The sequence below is a fragment of the Chaetomium tenue genome (genome assembly GCF_020726465.1).
Source record: "Chaetomium tenue strain MPI-SDFR-AT-0079 chromosome Unknown F5144scaffold_1, whole genome shotgun sequence".
Classification (NCBI taxonomy): domain Eukaryota; kingdom Fungi; phylum Ascomycota; class Sordariomycetes; order Sordariales; family Chaetomiaceae; genus Chaetomium; species Chaetomium tenue.
Genome location: NW_027117329.1, coordinates 1,124,925 through 1,140,484, shown reverse-complemented (window position 1 = coordinate 1,140,484; position 15,560 = coordinate 1,124,925). Strand labels below are relative to the sequence as shown.

Sequence of the window (15,560 nt, the reverse complement as noted above, 5' to 3'; positions counted from 1 at the left end):
AATCAATAATACCCAGCCAGCTACTGCTCCAGTCCCTGGCCTGGCTCGTGCCTCGTAATCACCAGCTTCTTTTGTGTTCTCGACAAGCTCGATCGAACCCGGGGCAGAACCCCAAGATCTCGACGAAGGAACAAACGAACAAACGAACGAGTAGCATATTTTTCTTTATTGCTCGGCAAATTCTCAACATTCTTTCGGAGACACAATCAAGACCCCCCCCAACTCGGCATGCCATGAGCGGCGAATCCCCCATCGGCGCCTTTCCACAGACGCCCCAGGTAACCTCAAAAAGAGGTCCTGCGAGGGCACCGGCTTCCTCGACAAATCGTACGAGCCCTCTACCAGTCGCGCCCCAGCGAGGGACGCCAGCAGCAGCGAGTTCTGCGCCCGTAGTCCCGCTACACATACTCGATGCCCCGACACAGCGTCTCTACGCCTTTGGCTTTTATGTCGCCCTTTTTGCCTGGAAGTTCTACGACTGGGCACAGTTGGTGGAGGAGGACACGGAATCCTTCTGGCTCTTTTTGAAATGGATCGCAATAGATTGCGCCTTTCTCTTTGGGCTACCGGAGCTGAGGATACCATGGCTTGAGCTGTCGCAGTCGTTCGTGGTTGTGGCATTCTTCTTCCATGCCCTTTTCGACTGGCTGCTTATGTTTAATATCGGGGTATGAAGTCCCGAGAAGTCTTCAACGCTATGAAGCGCAAGCGTGCTAACGGTTGTACAGTTCCCCTGGCAGGTATGGATTCTCGGATTCGTCAAAGTCTTCTACGACCGCGAGCTCGCCATCTCGGAGCACAATGTGAAGGTGTCCAACATTCTACACAATTCCTCGCTGATTATGGGCCGCCAAGTCATCAACATTCTCCCGGAAGGGTAAGTAAAAGGCCCTCCGGCCTCTTTCGTCATATGCTGACCGTGTTAGTTCCGCTGTACTGAACCCTGAACTTCACCCCTTCTGCTTGGGTGGCGACCGTAAGACGGTGCCGTTGCCCATATTTTTCAACGCCACCATTCCGGTCGAAGTCGAGCTTATCCGCACCGATCTTGAAACGAACCAACAAGAGACCATCAAACTGTCAAGGGTGCAAATTCGGGACATCGAACGCAAAGCGAAGCGGGAAAGCCAAGAGGGGGTCCAAAGCGTGGTTCAATTCGATTACCAAGTGAAGAAGCCTGGAGTTTACCAGCTGGGACGGGTCCTCGATGAGTACAAGCTGGAGGTCCAACGGAAAAACCCTCAAACGTTCGTCGTGCCTTGCCCAAAGGCCTGGGTCGGCTCAGTCGCGCAAGGACGCTGCGTGGGCGATCTTTCGGACCTCCCCCTTCGGGTTGAGGGAACGCCGCCGCTGAAGATCAAGTACAGCCGTACAATCAACGGGAAGGACCACAGCTTCCATTTCCAGAGCTTGCAGCCAGAAGGCTTCACATCCCCTCTTGGTGCCCTGCGTTCGACGAGTATGATCAGTTTGGATGACGAGGATATCTCTTGGGCCAGGCCACAGCGGGTGCCTGTCAGCCTCAACGAATCCATGCACGCCAGCGGAGAGTGGCAATACTCTGTAGACGAGGTCCAAGACGGATTCGGGAACCTTGTCAAGTATGAGCCTTCAGTCGAGGACCCGGATGCAAAGCCCAAGCCCAAGCATCTCGTGCAAAACTTCGTTGTCAAGGAGCGCCCACAAGTACGGCTCGAGGGCTGCGACTTGAGGAGACCGCTCAAGGTCGCCAAGGGTGAATCCAAGGAGCTGCCCGTCCGCTTCAAGATCGCTGGCCAGACCCCCGACGTCACAGCACATACGCTAGCCTGGACTTTCTCACCTATCGATACCCTCACCGAAAGCGGTGACCACGGCGATGTTGTCACTACGGGCACGTACAACGCAAAGAACGCCCGTGACCGGCCGTTTATTTCCGCCCCCGGTCTGTACACTCTGAAGTCCGTGTCTGCCAGCTCGTGTGAGGGCGAAGTTCAAGAGCCCTCTTCTTGCCTGCTACTTAACCCTCTCGAGCCCAAAGTCACCCTGCGCACCGAGGAGATTCCCGACACATGTGCCGGTAATTCGATCGGCCTGCGCGTGGACATGGATTTGATCGGAACACCGCCTTTCGTTGTCAGATACGACGTTATCTCCAATGGCGATCGTCGGTCTGAGAGGATCAACATTCCCGGCCTGCGATACCAGATGGATCTTATCCCCCGTGTTGCCGGACATCACAAGTACATCTTCACCCACATCGGCGACGACATTTACAACAGGGGCCGGAGACTCACCGGATCTGAGTATGTCTTAGAACAGGACGTCAAACCGGCAGCGTCGGCCCTTATCCAACACAGATCGGGCAAGGTGAGCGCCTGTTTAGGCGACGAGGTCACAACTGAAATCCTGCTCCTCGGCGATGCCCCATTCACGCTTGAATGGGAGATCATCCACGACGGGAAAAGGAAGCAGCACAAGGCCACTGGTATTCAAGAGAGTACGTATCAAATTAAGACCAAGCCGCTGACGCAAGGCGGCGAGTACACCTTGGGCTTGACGAGTGTTCAGGATAAGAGGGGCTGCAGGAACTTCTTGCAGGAGGAGCTCAAGATTGCTGTGAGGCGCCAGAGCCCACGCGCTGCTTTTGGTCAAGTCGAGGGCAAGCGAAAGATGCTGGCTGTCGAGGGTGCAACGGCGAAGCTCCCGGTCCGCCTTACTGGGGAAGGGCCGTGGAGAATCTTCTACACCAACACCAACGACGGGCCGGAAGACAATCCGAAGGTTTTCGAACGGACGGTTAGGAGCGACAACGGGTTCCTCGGCGTCGATGCCCGTGGCGTTTACACAATCACGGATGTTTGGGATAACCAGTGCCACGGAGTCGTCGACGCCAAGGCATCCAAGTTTGAGCTCGACTGGTATCCTCGGCCCGAAATGGCTGTGCCGTTGTCACACGGCGTTAGCCAGACAGACGGCGGTTTCGCCTTAGAAGATGTCTGCGAGGGCGATGTGTCGGGCTTCGAAGTCGCTCTGCAAGGTAAGCCATCCAACACCTCCAAGGCTCGAGTGACATGTGAAACTAACGGCGTGCTTAGGAACACCCCCATACACCGTGGAATACGAGGTCCGCCACCAACCTCTCCAAGGGTCTAGCGCACTGAGCAAACGGAAATTCGACGCCACACTTGGGAAGGAAACTATCCAGGCGGATACGTCCAAGGCAGGCACATACAAATACAAATTCACCGCTCTGGAAGACCACTTGTATAGCAGCGCTCGCCACTTCAAGCCGCTGGTGGTCAAACAGAAAGTGAACCGAAAGCCGTCAGCGGCCTTCGTCAAGCCCGGACAGACATTCAAGTACTGCAAGTCAGAGCAGGATAACGAAGACGGCATCCCGGTCGCGCTGACAGGCGTCCCTCCCTTCGCCCTGGAGATCGAGCTCAAGCACCAGAGCGCTGCAGTGCCCGAGATCTACCGCACGCCGGCCATCAACTCGCACACGTACGAAATTCGCATCCCGCGGCACCAGCTCCGGCTCGGCACGCAGCAAATCCGCATCCGCGACGTCAAGGACGGCAGCGGCTGCCACTCAATGGCGGAGCTCGGCGGGCCCGCAGTGCAGGTCCAGATGTTCGAGGCGCCCACCATCTACCCGCTCGAGACGCGCACGGACTACTGCGTGGGCGAGCGCATCTCGTACACGCTCTCGGGCACGCCGCCGTTCGAGGTGTGGTACACGTTCGACGGGGTGGAGCGCAAGGCGCGGTCACCAACCACCAACTTCCGGCGCGTGGCCGAGTCGCCGGGCGAGTTCGCCATCACGACCATCGCCGACAAGGCCAGCGAGTGCCGGGCGCCGGTGCGCATCGCCAAGGCGATCCACCCGATGCCGGCGGTGCGCATCAGCCAGGGCCGCAACGCGCGCGTCGACATCCACGAGGGCGGCGAGGTCGAGATCCTCTTCGAGTTCTGGGGCACCCCGCCCTTCGAGTTCACCTACACGCGCAGCACCAACGCCCGCAAGGGCCAGAAGAGCCAGGTGCTCGAGACCCGCCACGACGTGAGCCACGAGCACAGCAAGGTCATCCGCGCCAGCCAGGAGGGCACGTACGAGGTCGTGGCGATCAAGGATAAATACTGTGCGTTCTCGACGCAGGGGGCGGAGGTGGGGAAGGAGAAGGTTAAGGGGCAGAAGGTTCTGGGGTATTAGATTTCGTTGGAGGAAGGGAGAGGGGGGAGAGGGAGGTGGATGGTGAACATGGAAAATTAGGCATCAAGATTGGGTTCTGCTTTTTGAGGTGGTGATGTCCAGTCTTTTTGGGTTGCTGTAGGTTTTGTATCTTACGTAAAGACGAGAGAGAGAGAGGGTCACCATAGCACGGCGTTTGTGGGTAATGCAACGATTGTTTCGAGATTTATTTGAAAAGGTGTGATAGAGTGAGTGTTTGTTGACAACCAACCACTATTTGGTATCACTGGGCGACGCACGGCCATACGCATACATACTTTGGCGTGTGCAACTAGCTAACTGGCTGCTTCGTGACAAGATCTTGAACTGAGCAGCCGAGACGAGAGAGACTCTTGTTGCGGAGTTGTTGTCCGCTTCCGAACTCTTGTCTTGTCTTGATGGTACCAATGTTACCTTGAGCAAGTATCTATTCTTAGCCAACCTCTTCTTGTCTTTGGACATATTCAAGAAGGTTGGGCTGGCTGGCATGGCATGGCACGGTTGGATACCCGGTCGAGGTCCACAACAACAACCCGTGGCCTGCGGTGAAAGGAAGGGCTCGCTCCGTTCGATCTTGTCGGTGTGCCGGAAACCGGCAAGGCCAGCGAGGCCTTCCACTCTACGAGTCTTGGCGGTTGGGAAAACGCAACCAGGAAAAAAAAAGGCTGAAAACCTGTGGATGGAAGGCATGCCGATCCCTGCTGGGTTCGGTGGCAGCACGGGTTGCCTTTTCTGGTCGCAGAGCCCTCTTGTCTTCCCAGCACCCGGCCTGCTCGGGTATCGGCACGGGTTTTGGGGGTGAGAGAGTTGTGTTTGTTGGTCAGGTGAGCGTTCGGTTGCGTTGAGGGCTGTTAGCACGGCAAGAAGAGACTTCATTTGGCAGCACGGCCGACCAATACTGCTGACTGTTCGGGTGAGACGAGTTGGCAGTCAATTTGGATCGGGAAGTTAAGGTGGCCTGGTGGTTAATTATTCGGTGCTGGGAGTTGAGTTAACGATTTTTGCGAGTTATGAAGTGATGCGAAATATACTTGTCAAGACCGGAAGAGGGGATGATGATGAGCCAGTTGAAGCGATGACGAAAGAAGCAGATGCTTTGGCACCAAAGTATAGTGCAGGTTAGTCAAATATGTACTGTGTACATAGGATAACTCCTGGACACAGGAAGCAGGGATTTGAAGATGCTCTGAATGTGGTTGTTAACATCGGGGATGGCGGTGTTGTTTGTTTGTTTGATCAATTCAGGCGTTGTTACTTGAATCACCCACTTCTCTTCTTAGAACCTCTCAGCTCTCCCACGGCTACTCCAAGCTTTCCCATCGCTTTGGGGTCGAAAGAAGTCGAGAACGGCCTTCTTCAGTTCGGTGTCGGTCTCGGCTCCCAGGATCCCTGTTGACAGCCCAAGATCCAGTGCAGCAAATCATGAGAGCGCTGCATGCCCAGAGGCCAGGGTCTTGGCCTGTCAGGCTCCAGGGGTCCTACCTTGCTTGTGCAGCTCATCAACCCAAGGAGCCAAGAACTTGACGCCACCGCGTCGGGATTGATTTGGGGGAACAAACCGCCCAGGCTTTTGCGACTCGAAGATCTGAGAATCAAAACGTCCGCCATCGAGATCGAGGACCCGGAAGGCATCATCCCCGGAGAGGGTCCAGTAGAACAGACGAAAACATCCAACAAACAAACAATAGAACAGGCCAGAACAAGTCATCGCCATTACCCTTCTTGTCTCGCTCGCCTCGTAAGGTTTGCCCCGTCCCGTCTTGGTGATCTGCTTCGTACCATGTTTCCACTTGCAGGGTCGAGCGAGTCCTGCACAAAGGTCGAATCTCACACCACCCCGCTCGGGCTGTTTCCCACTGGCACTCCCACGCTCCTCCCACGCTCGCCCTGCCACCTCTCTATTCGTCCTCGCCTGTCAACTGTCAACTGTGGCGTGCAACCTCAACTAAGGTCTCCACGGAGGTTGGGCTTTTTTTTGTCCATTTTCTTTTGCCGATGATTTCCCTTCATCAACAGTTCCGCATCATTCCACCTTGACAGGTGATCCTAGGTAACGTCCTATTCGCCGAGTCTAGACATCGCCCCGCTGTTGCAGACCAAAGTCACCCTCTCGGCTTCGGTTCAGCTCCCGCAGCGCTAAGACGGCTCCCCACACCCGTTGTGGCTCCAAATGACTCGTGCCATCAACGGAAAGCCAAAGCCAGGCCATAGTTTGCATCAGATCATGTCTGCATCACGAACAGGACAACCACAGCACATTTAATTTTGTAGATCGAGAAACACAGCCGTACACGAGTCTCGATCCCCCGCCTCGTGTGCATTACGTCGCGAAGCGGGCCGTTACTTGGGCTAAGTCTAGCCGGGCCTATGGTACGCGACCTTAACAGGAAACGGGACCCACTCGCAGCTCGGACCAGGGAAGTAGTCGCATTCCTCTCTTGTGGGGATGAGAGAACCTGGAAGGGGGCAATCTTCAAACTGTGCACCTCTGCTTGTGATTGTTTCTTATCTGGTTCCAGCCTCTTTCTGCGCATATCCAACCGCCAGGCGATATCAGCCGCCATTATCAGTTTCAGTTATCTCGACTGCATTGACCATATCGCAACGCCTGCGCTGCCCTCGAGAGGTATTGACGGCTTAGGTGCGGATTTCAACTATCCTGGCCGCAATCATGCCGCCCGCCGAAAGCGACGCGAGCGCCGCGCCGGCCGCAAGCAACTCCAGCGACTTTGTGAGCACCGTCCCGCCGTCTTCACATGTTGAGATGGAATTATCAAGTGCAGCGCAACTAACACGTCGTCCCCCTCCCCTAGGTGCGCAAACTCTACAAGTACGATGAATCCTCTGCAACGACCTCCCCTACTCGCCCCTTTGACCCGACATACATACTCACCCATGACGTCGCAGAATGCTCGAGGATCCCACATACAATTCGGTAGTACGATGGAACGCCGAGGGCGATAGCTTTGTGGTTTTGGAGGTACGCTTGTGGTCCGGAAGCACGGCGTCCCGCTTGTGGGAGCGCGCTCATACTAATCATCGGTGGCAGAACGAGAAATTTACCAAGACCATCCTCCCGAAACACTTTAAACACAGCAACTTCGCAAGTTTCGTCCGCCAATTAAACAAGTATGACTTCCATAAAGTCAGGCATAACGAGGAGAGCGGCGAACCGCCGTACGGGCGGGATGTAGGTTACCTCGGCGATCCTTGGACAAGAGGGTTGTGTGTGCTAACGGTTGGGATGAGAAGGCATGGGAGTTCCGGCATCCTGAGTTCAGGGCCGACGGGAAAGACAATCTGGATAACATTCGAAGGAAGGCACCAGCCCAGAGGAAAGCCCCATCGGCCGATGATGCGTTCCCAGCATCGCAGCAGATCGTCGTCTTGAGCGAGTCGCTCACGGCAACCCAACATCAGATACAGGCGCTACAAGAACAGTACTTTGAACTCGAAAAGACGAATAGGCTGCTTGTTAGCGAGGTGTTAAGTTTGCAAAAGATGGTTAGGGCCCAGAGCCAGGCATCGAACGAGCTGATCACGCATCTGAACAACGTGGAGGACCGCCGACGGAACAGCCGTCATTCGGCCCAGTCTAGCCATTCGGGCCAGGCGGGTCAGAACTTCCATGCGGGGGCGATGAGTTTCTTGCCGGATGGGGCGGACGAGCCGGCACCCGAGTTGCGGCGAGCCAGGGAAATTCTCAACGGCGTGTCCCCGGATGTCCAAGCGGACAAAGAGCTCGAGAGGCTGTCTATGGCATACAACCAAAACGGATCACCGGCCGATTCGGCTGGCTCGTCTGTCATGTTTGCCCCCCCTGGCGCAGGTATCCCGATGGTCGATCCTCTAAACGACCCTCGGCACATGGTGTACCCGGTGGGACAGACGACGGGCATCGATCCCTTTCATGCGGATCACATCAACAATATTCCATACAGCCGACCCCTCAGCAACCCCAACATGCAGGTGGAGGCTCCGTCACAAACCACCCCGCCGCTCAAAGAAAACATGTGGCACGGCAAGAAGCCGCATATTCTACTCGTTGAGGATGATAAAACGTGTGCGAGGATAGGGTCCAAGTTCCTAACCAGCATGGGCTGTACCGTCGACACTGCCGTAAGTAATAGCGATGATTTCACTGCCGAACACAGTTAACATGTCTCCCAGGGCGATGGTCTTTCCGCTATCCAAAGCGTCAACCAGAGCGCGGAGCGCTTTGACCTGATCTTTATGGACATTATCATGCCCCGGATGGACGGTGTGTCGGCCACGGCTATGATTCGGATGGTCGTGCCCCAGGTTCCCATGGTGGCCATGACGTCGAATATCCGGCAGGAAGACATCGCGACCTACTTCCAGTTCGGTCAGTCCTACTCCCTCAACGGACAACTCACCTTTTCCGATCACCAACTAACAACCCCACAGGCATGAACGACGTTCTAGCCAAGCCGTTCACCCGCGAGGGCATGGCTCGCATTCTCCGAAAGCATCTTCCCAGCATGCTCAAGGACCCACAACCCGCCGGCGGCGTCGTCGGAGGCGATGACCTCAGCCAAACCGTCGCCGGTGGGCACGGCACTCCCCACCAGGGCGGCTTCGGTCCCGCCGCGATGGGGGGGATGCCCCAGGTCAAATTTGAAAATACTCCTCTCCAATCGCCATCCACCGTCTCGTCCTGGCACTCCCCGAGCCAGATGCACCAGAACGCACCAAACCTTGACGGCACCCCCGGCGGCTACATGAACGCCGTCGGCAGCGGACCCGGCGGTATGGTGCTCACCCCGGGCGGCTCACAGCGCCCACCGCCCCAAACGCAGCATCACCCGCACCACCAGCTCCCTCACCAACAGGGCGGTTATCCCGGGTACATGATGTCGCAGCAAGTCACCGGCCCGCAAGCAGCCCAGGTAGCCCAGGCGGCACAAGCGCAAGTGGTGCAGACAGCCCAAGCCCAGGCAGCCCATGCGCAGGCGCAGGCCCAAGCCATGCGTGGAATGGCGGAGAACGCACGCATGGCGGGCATGCAGGTCGCCGGCAACACCGCCGAGGAACGGCCCGAGAAGAGGCAGCGGCTGTACGGGCCCGTGGCGGGGCAGGGCGCTGGTGGTGGGTATGGGCAACAATAATGCATATCTGCATTAAGCGAGAGGTGAGCGGGTGGTTGTTTGCCCCGTCCGTCCTTCTGCGTTGGTGGAGTATTCGGTGTCGCGTCCGGGGGTTGGTCGACACTGAGGACGGGTGAAGTACTAAAGACGTGGGTGAGTTTCCGACGATCGGTCGGTGAAAAGGGGGTCGGGGTTCGAATCTGGTCTTCGAAGCCGGCCTTCGCATCGAATTTTGGGTATAGTTTTTTGGATCTAGTTTTTGAGTCTAGTATCGGAAGGGGGAACTTGCAGCTCGCATCAAATCGAATGGGGTCGGTCGGGGTTGGCGCGGTGGGGGGGTGAAGGGGTAAGTCGGCACCCACGAGGTGCGAGGCGACATTTTGGTTCGGCGTTGGGTATATCGTCGAAGCGTATCTTATAGCATGCCATGGCGCGCACGCGTTGGATCGGGGTCTGGCCAACAAGTGGTTTGGGATGAAGCGGGTCTGGGTCGACCTGGGGCTCTGTATATTATTATCAGTAGTTAGTGCCGACCAGAGGAGCAATGGATGGGCGTTGGTTAGGTATTTTTTTCGCGAGCCCGTCGCTGGTGTGATATCCTAGTTGTCTTCACCGGGTTGTCTTGATCGGCCGTCAGTTCTGGGGACGCGGTCTGAGGCCGTGTGAAGCTGAGTGTGCTCAGAGTTTGAAAGATCTTCGAGTCGAAACTGGCGACGTGCGTAAGTGACTTCCTCGCGGTGGCTGACAGCCGGCGTGTTGGCGCCGGTCAGGGTGTGGACCATCGGTGGTATTCGTGAACCTCCCCCTTCTGTAACCACATGGTTTGAGGCGGCTTGGGTGGGGGGGAGAGTGTAAGTGCGAGAGGTCTTCGAGCGAAGAATGGCTAGGTAAGACGCTCATGCTTGCTGTGGTGCCTGTCCGACAAGTGCGATGAGACAGTAAGGCAGGACCAGCCATGTCGTCGTTATGGTGATGGCTGACCTGAGCACGAAAGGAAGAAACAGAAGGACATCCCGAGCCAAGCAGGGGAGGAAGGGAAGGAAAAACAAACAAATAGAAAAAGGGCGGGCGGGCACTGATGGGGATATGTATGAATCCCATCGGCACCAGCCCGGCCCACTCACACACCTTACCCTGACCATCCCTACCAGCACACGAGAACCCCAGTCCCCTCCCCAGTCACCAACCGCGCCTGCGGGAAGAGCGGGAACACCGACATGGGATGAACAGGCCTGTGGTTGCAAGGTGAAACAGGGTCCGGGGTCTAGAACAGACAGATCTATCCGGTTTTGGGTGGTGGGTGTGCGCTGAGTAGGAAGGGAAAACTGAAGGCCTGGGCGGGAAGGAAGTCCGTCCTCATGTATGTACAGAGTTAACTACTGGCAAACTGCGCCCGGGGCAAGCAACCACGATAAGCTCTCCGGCCGGTTGGCGCGCGGGCGGAGGGGAGAGGAGGGGGGGGGGGGGGGGGGGCAGTGGGTTGTTATTTATATGCCCTCTCTGAAACCAAGCGTAGGTAGTGCCGGCCCCCGGACTGGTCCGTTCGCCTGCTGGGCGGGAACTTCCTACAGCTGGACGATGGGGGCTGCTGCTTTAGCGTGGGCTGGACTGGAGGTCTGGAGTGGTCCAGCCCTACCTAGCGCCGTGTGTACAGATCTGTAGTTGGCTCGGTAGTGAAGTGGGCTTTTTCTCGCCGGCTCACGCTCGTAGCCCGCTCTACGCTGCCGTTGGCTCGTTCGGCTGGTGGCTGCTTTAGTCTCGCGATCTCGTGAGGCAAGCGAGAGTCACTGGTGGGCGGCATGGGGGATGACGGGTGTGTTCCTGATCGGGAGACAGGGACCCTTTCTGTGGGAAAAACAGGGGAGTGTTTTTTTCTTCTCTGCTTCTTCTTCTTCTTCTTCTCCCCCTTGAGCGCACACACGTCGTATCAGCCCTGTCCCTGTCCGTCATGCTCCGGAGATGCTTGTCACGAAACGCCAAAACTGCGTGCTGCACGGAATTCGAGCTCCCGCCGTGTTACGGCGCTACGTAAGCTCGGCCGGTAATCATGCAGGTTTCCCCCATTTTCATGGGGCCTGGCTCGTTCTGGACGCTCGGCGCTGGGGCTGGGCCGGGCTGGGCCGCCGCGCCGTTGCAGTAGAACAACAGGGTCTCTCAAAATCAAGTGGCCGCAAAGGCCATGATCGTCTCTCGAAGGAATGGTTCGATGGCATAACTACGAGGTTCATGTGAAACGGTGCAACGCTCGTCGTTGTCCTCTGCTTGCTGCAGTCCTCTGCTTGCTGCAGTCCCATCTATGGATGTCTTGGTTGTCTGGCAGCGCAGAAAGACAGTGAGCGACTGTCTCAGACCGGAAACGGGGCCAGAGCGAGAACGAAAGCCGATATAGAAATATCGCTAGGTTATTCGGTTATTCCCCTTCTTGACAAACATCTCTATTTTGCCCACGTGCACATTTCGCTTCTGATGCCTCCTGCACGGTAAAGTTTAAGGTGGACGATGAGGTCATCTGACCCAAAGCACACACTTCTGTCGCAGTTGGCTTGTTGGTTCTCATATCCCCCCCAGTTTTGGACTTGGGGACGGACGCATTGGGAAGGTGAAAAAAAAGTGGTGTGTTGATTTTCATGCTGAGGAATGGTCTGGCCGGGCCTTTCAGGGCGCCGCAATCTCGGACCTTGGGTTTCGGCTCGTCCAGAACGGCAAGCTGCATGCCCGTTGCCCACCATGCCAAAACCTTGATTGGCAGGTTTCGACTGCGTTGGCAGCGCGTCCCCAGCATCCTGTGGGTACGTGGGCCTGGGGCTTTGGCTGGCTTTCACTGTCGCCGTCGCACCGAGTCGGTTTGAAACGATCCCATCATGGGAAATCTTTCGAAGTTTTACAGGGACGTAACTATGTGATGAAGGCATTTCGAAAAATAATCGTCCCTGCTAACTAGTTAGTGTGGGGTGTGATGGTACGAAGTAAGCTTAGCGCCTTCTCGGTAGGTTGAGTGTAAAACCCCATATCCACCTGAGTGCTCGGTGTTGACAGGAAGAAAAAGAATTGATAAAATACAGGTCTTGAAACTGAGCCTAAATTGTGTTTCCTTTTTTCGTACGTGTTATATGCATACATCATACATCGCATGTTGACGATCAATATTACCTACCCGCAGGTGCGAGAGCAAATATGGGTTGAAAGGAGCTGGAGGAGAGGCCCGTGAGGGTCATGCTCCCCTAACCCTGGCGTGGCATCACCATTGGTCGCTGCCGCCCGTGCTTTGCGCCTTGTCCTTCAGCCTTGCAGCCACAGACCAACCCCGCACCCCCACCATTGAACTTTTGGAACACGAATTGGGCGGCCTTTGACTCATAGGTGACTGCCGGTTCAATTGTCCAGAACAGGTACTCAAAAATCTGTAATTGGAACCAAGAATAGTATCCGGCTCTGTCCTTCAGCACAACCCCTCGGCAAAGAATCGAACCCCGGGAGCAACCAATGTCCAAGCAAGGAGGCAAGGGCGGGGCTGCCGCGGGCAAGGCGAAGAAGCCCGCCAAGGCCGGCACCGACGAGAAGAGGGAAGATGTACTCCAAGCCGTCATCCTGGCCGACTCGTTCCAGGACAGGTTCAAGCCGTTCACATTGGAGACCCCGAGGGTATGACCTGAGCTGGCCTGGGCTTTCCTTTTCCGTTTTGTAGCAGAGCTAACCCATAGAGCCTAGTGCCTCCTACCACTGGTTAATGTCCCAGTGATTGAATATACTCTCGAGTTTCTAGCTTCCAACGGCGTTCAAGAGGTCTTCATCTACTGCGGCACCCACTCAGAGAACATCGAAAACTACATCAACGAGTCGACACGGTGGAGCCCCGGGAGCGTCATCTCACCCTTCTCCTCCCTGGAGTTCATCCGTGTTTCGGATGCGAATTCGATCGGCGACTTCCTACGCGACTTGGACAAGCGGAGCATAATCGGAGGCGACTTCATCCTTGTCCATGGCGATGTAGTATCGAATATCCAGCTGGATGCCGCCCTGGCGAAGCACCGCGCGAGGAGGGAAGCAAACCGCGATGCCTGCATGACCGTGGTACTGCGCTCCGTTGGGGAGCAACCGCACCGGGCAGCAAAGGCGAGGGGGATCACACCTGTATTCATCGTTGACCCGACGACTGGGCGGTGCTTGCAGTACGAGGAGACACATCCGCTTCAGAGCGAGCACTATCTCAACCTGGATCCCGCGGTATTCTCCCATGGCCAGTTCGAGATTCGGACCGATCTCGTCGACTGCGGTATCGATATCTGCACACCGGACGTGTTGGCGTTATGGTCAGAGAGCTTCGACTACGAGCTACCAAGGAAAAACTTTCTTCACGGTGTGCTAAAGGACTGGGAGCTCAACGGAAAGATGCTCTACGCCGAAATTCTAGATGACGGATATGCAGCGCGCGCGACCAACCTTCAAATGTACGATTGTATCAGCCGGGATGTACTTGAGCGGTGGACACTACCATTTGTTCCGGATAGCAATCTCCTCCACGGGCAAACATACAGGAGAGTAAAAGGCGGCAGTTACGTCGAGGACCACGTAGTGGCGGAGAGGGGTGCCAAAGTGACGCAGTCGGCAGTTGGACGGGGGACAACGATCAAAACCGGAAGCGCCATCTCGGGGAGCACTATCGGGAGGCGATGCAAAATCGGGAAGAACGTCAAGATCGAGAACAGTTATATTTGGGACGATGCGGTGATAGAAGATGGCGCCTCCGTGGTTCACTCGGTATTAGCAGGCTCAGTTGTGATTGGAGCGAACTGCCATGTTCCGGAAGGGACGCTCATTTCATACCACGCTCACATTGCCAGCGGTGTCCAACTACCATCAAAACCGCCCGCACGCATTTCTGTACTCGCAGACAACAAGCAGCTTGCCGACACCGATATCTCATTAGTCGGCAAGGGCGGCAAGGGCGCCTCGTACACAGTCATCGCCGACGAGGAGGACTCGGACGATGAAGACAGCGGGGACCGGGATCCTGCAGTCCTTCAAAGTTCCCTCATCTACTCGCTCGAAGGCCTCAATATCTCCACCTCCTCCATCTCTACCCTCGCCTCGGATGACGAATACGACTCGGACGACGACATCTCGCTAGCCGGGTCCATGCGCGCAGGCGACTTCGGGCACAAGCGCGACCGGCTTTCATCCTTCGCCTCCGACGACGCCGCCAAGCCGGACGGCTTCCACAACGACGCCGTCCACGGCCTAGTCGACGCCCTCCGCGCCGACGACAGCGACGACTTCGACGGCGCCAAGCTCGAGTTCATGGGTCTGCGTCTCGCCAACAACGCCTCGGACGGCGCCATGCGCCGCGCCATCGCCGTCGCCTTCGTCCGCCGCGCCGCCGAGCTGCTCGCCCCCGAGCACGGCGCCCTCGAGCCCACCAAGGCCGCCGCCGAGGCCCTCACCTCCAAGAACGGCGCCGTCAAGTTTGTCAGGGAGGTCGGCGTCGGCGGCGAGGGCGTCGCCCAGCAGGCCGAGTTCGCCCTCGCCCTGCAGAAGGCCCTCACCGCGGTCAGGGGCCTCGAGCCCGGTAGGTCCGGCGCTCTGCTGGCCGCGCTGCTGCAGCAGCTGTATAGCCTGGACGTGCTGGAGGAGGAGGGCATTCTGGCGTGGTGGGCGGATAAGCGGGCCGCGGAGAATGAGGGGCTGGATGCCCTGAGGCAGAAGTGTCGGGTGTTGGTGGAGTGGCTGGAGAATGCGGATGAGGAGGAGAGTAGCGAGGAGGAGGGTGATGATGAGGATGAGTGAGAGTGATTGATTTGTGTACGGTGGTGGTGGTGGTGGCAGTGGTGATGGTAGCTAAACATGTTGCGCTAGCTTTGGTTTGTCGAATCGGCTGAGGCCATGTGGTTCTATAAAGATGGCTTAGGGGGCTGGGAGGATTTTGAGCCTCATTGTATGCTTACTGGCCGTAGAAGGGATGGAAAACAAAAAGCAAGTGTTGTTGGGTCAGATCATATTTCGTCTGCTCGCACATTCCGAGGTTCGGTTCTCTCTCAAGGCATCCGGACGAGCTCACACGTAGAATCACATTGCTTTTCTCGATGACGAGGCACTACCAGTTGGGCAGCTAAGGATGTATAGAAATGCTTGCGGTCGATGAGCGCAGGGCCTCGCATCTATCTCATTCACCCTTGGGGTTTGTCGTCATGGATGGTACGCTTGATTCTGCTACCGAGATGTGTGTGGCCTGTTGAGATTTG

The 15,560-nt window shown here is 56.7% G+C and overlaps 7 protein-coding genes across 7 annotated transcripts; 3 read left to right on the top strand and 4 right to left on the bottom strand.

The window, feature by feature from the left end:
- Window positions 1–88: 88 nt before the first annotated feature.
- On the top strand, window positions 89–4,321 carry F5144DRAFT_10305 (uncharacterized protein). Its single transcript, XM_066782089.1, has 4 exons — window positions 89–668; window positions 729–877; window positions 927–3,019; window positions 3,078–4,321. The coding sequence occupies exons 1-4, from the start codon at window positions 234–236 to the stop codon at window positions 4,193–4,195; spliced, it is 3,795 nt and encodes a 1,264-aa protein (XP_066647899.1). The 5' UTR covers window positions 89–233; the 3' UTR covers window positions 4,196–4,321.
- On the bottom strand, window positions 4,322–5,394 carry F5144DRAFT_10463 (uncharacterized protein). The gene is made up of 2 exons (XM_066782094.1): window positions 5,245–5,394; window positions 4,322–5,192 (listed from the first exon to the last, which is right to left on the bottom strand). Exon 2 carries the CDS (start codon window positions 5,087–5,089, stop codon window positions 4,448–4,450), a length of 642 nt encoding a protein of 213 aa, XP_066647898.1. The 5' UTR covers window positions 5,090–5,192; window positions 5,245–5,394; the 3' UTR covers window positions 4,322–4,447.
- Window positions 5,395–5,489: 95 nt separating this feature from the next.
- F5144DRAFT_542765 (uncharacterized protein) lies at window positions 5,490–5,927 on the bottom strand (the record flags this gene model as incomplete). Its single annotated transcript, XM_066787203.1, has 2 exons — window positions 5,490–5,602; window positions 5,696–5,927. 2 exons carry the CDS (start codon window positions 5,925–5,927, stop codon window positions 5,490–5,492), a joined length of 345 nt encoding a protein of 114 aa, XP_066647897.1.
- A 984-nt stretch (window positions 5,928–6,911) lies between these two features.
- Window positions 6,912–9,671, top strand: F5144DRAFT_10375 (HSF-type DNA-binding-domain-containing protein). Its single transcript, XM_066782092.1, has 6 exons — window positions 6,912–7,043; window positions 7,121–7,193; window positions 7,263–7,403; window positions 7,466–8,332; window positions 8,384–8,579; window positions 8,642–9,671. The coding sequence occupies exons 2-6, from the start codon at window positions 7,122–7,124 to the stop codon at window positions 9,340–9,342; spliced, it is 1,977 nt and encodes a 658-aa protein (XP_066647896.1). The 5' UTR covers window positions 6,912–7,043; window position 7,121; the 3' UTR covers window positions 9,343–9,671.
- Window positions 9,639–10,762, bottom strand: F5144DRAFT_553544 (uncharacterized protein). Its single transcript, XM_066787805.1, has one exon. The coding sequence runs from the start codon at window positions 10,420–10,422 to the stop codon at window positions 10,000–10,002; it is 423 nt and encodes a 140-aa protein (XP_066647895.1). The 5' UTR covers window positions 10,423–10,762; the 3' UTR covers window positions 9,639–9,999.
- A 1,625-nt stretch (window positions 10,763–12,387) lies between these two features.
- On the bottom strand, window positions 12,388–12,971 carry F5144DRAFT_10265 (uncharacterized protein). Its single transcript, XM_066782086.1, has one exon. It carries the CDS (start codon window positions 12,906–12,908, stop codon window positions 12,543–12,545), a length of 366 nt encoding a protein of 121 aa, XP_066647894.1. The 5' UTR covers window positions 12,909–12,971; the 3' UTR covers window positions 12,388–12,542.
- Window position 12,972: 1 nt separating this feature from the next.
- F5144DRAFT_10258 (uncharacterized protein) lies at window positions 12,973–15,512 on the top strand. The gene has a single exon (XM_066782085.1). It carries the CDS (start codon window positions 13,384–13,386, stop codon window positions 15,103–15,105), a length of 1,722 nt encoding a protein of 573 aa, XP_066647893.1. The 5' UTR covers window positions 12,973–13,383; the 3' UTR covers window positions 15,106–15,512.
- The last annotated feature ends 48 nt before the right edge of the window (window positions 15,513–15,560 follow it).

Bases quoted from the DNA above. Each gene is read 5' to 3' on its own strand.
- F5144DRAFT_10258 (XM_066782085.1), top strand. From the start codon at position 13,384: ATGACCGTGGTACTGCGCTCCGTTGGGGAGCAACCGCACCGGGCAGCA.
- F5144DRAFT_553544 (XM_066787805.1), bottom strand. From the start codon at position 10,422: ATGGGATTCATACATATCCCCATCAGTGCCCGCCCGCCCTTTTTCTAT.
- F5144DRAFT_10463 (XM_066782094.1), bottom strand. From the start codon at position 5,089: ATGAAGTCTCTTCTTGCCGTGCTAACAGCCCTCAACGCAACCGAACGC.
- F5144DRAFT_10265 (XM_066782086.1), bottom strand. From the start codon at position 12,908: ATGACGGCTTGGAGTACATCTTCCCTCTTCTCGTCGGTGCCGGCCTTG.
- F5144DRAFT_10305 (XM_066782089.1), top strand. From the start codon at position 234: ATGAGCGGCGAATCCCCCATCGGCGCCTTTCCACAGACGCCCCAGGTA. The intron at 669-728 runs GTATGAAGTCCC...ACGGTTGTACAG, and splicing joins TGCTTATGTTTAATATCGGG to TTCCCCTGGCAGGTATGGAT. The intron at 878-926 runs GTAAGTAAAAGG...TGACCGTGTTAG, and splicing joins ATCAACATTCTCCCGGAAGG to TTCCGCTGTACTGAACCCTG.
- F5144DRAFT_10375 (XM_066782092.1), top strand. From the start codon at position 7,122: ATGCTCGAGGATCCCACATACAATTCGGTAGTACGATGGAACGCCGAG. The intron at 7,404-7,465 runs GTAGGTTACCTC...TGGGATGAGAAG, and splicing joins AACCGCCGTACGGGCGGGAT to GCATGGGAGTTCCGGCATCC. The intron at 8,333-8,383 runs GTAAGTAATAGC...CATGTCTCCCAG, and splicing joins GCTGTACCGTCGACACTGCC to GGCGATGGTCTTTCCGCTAT.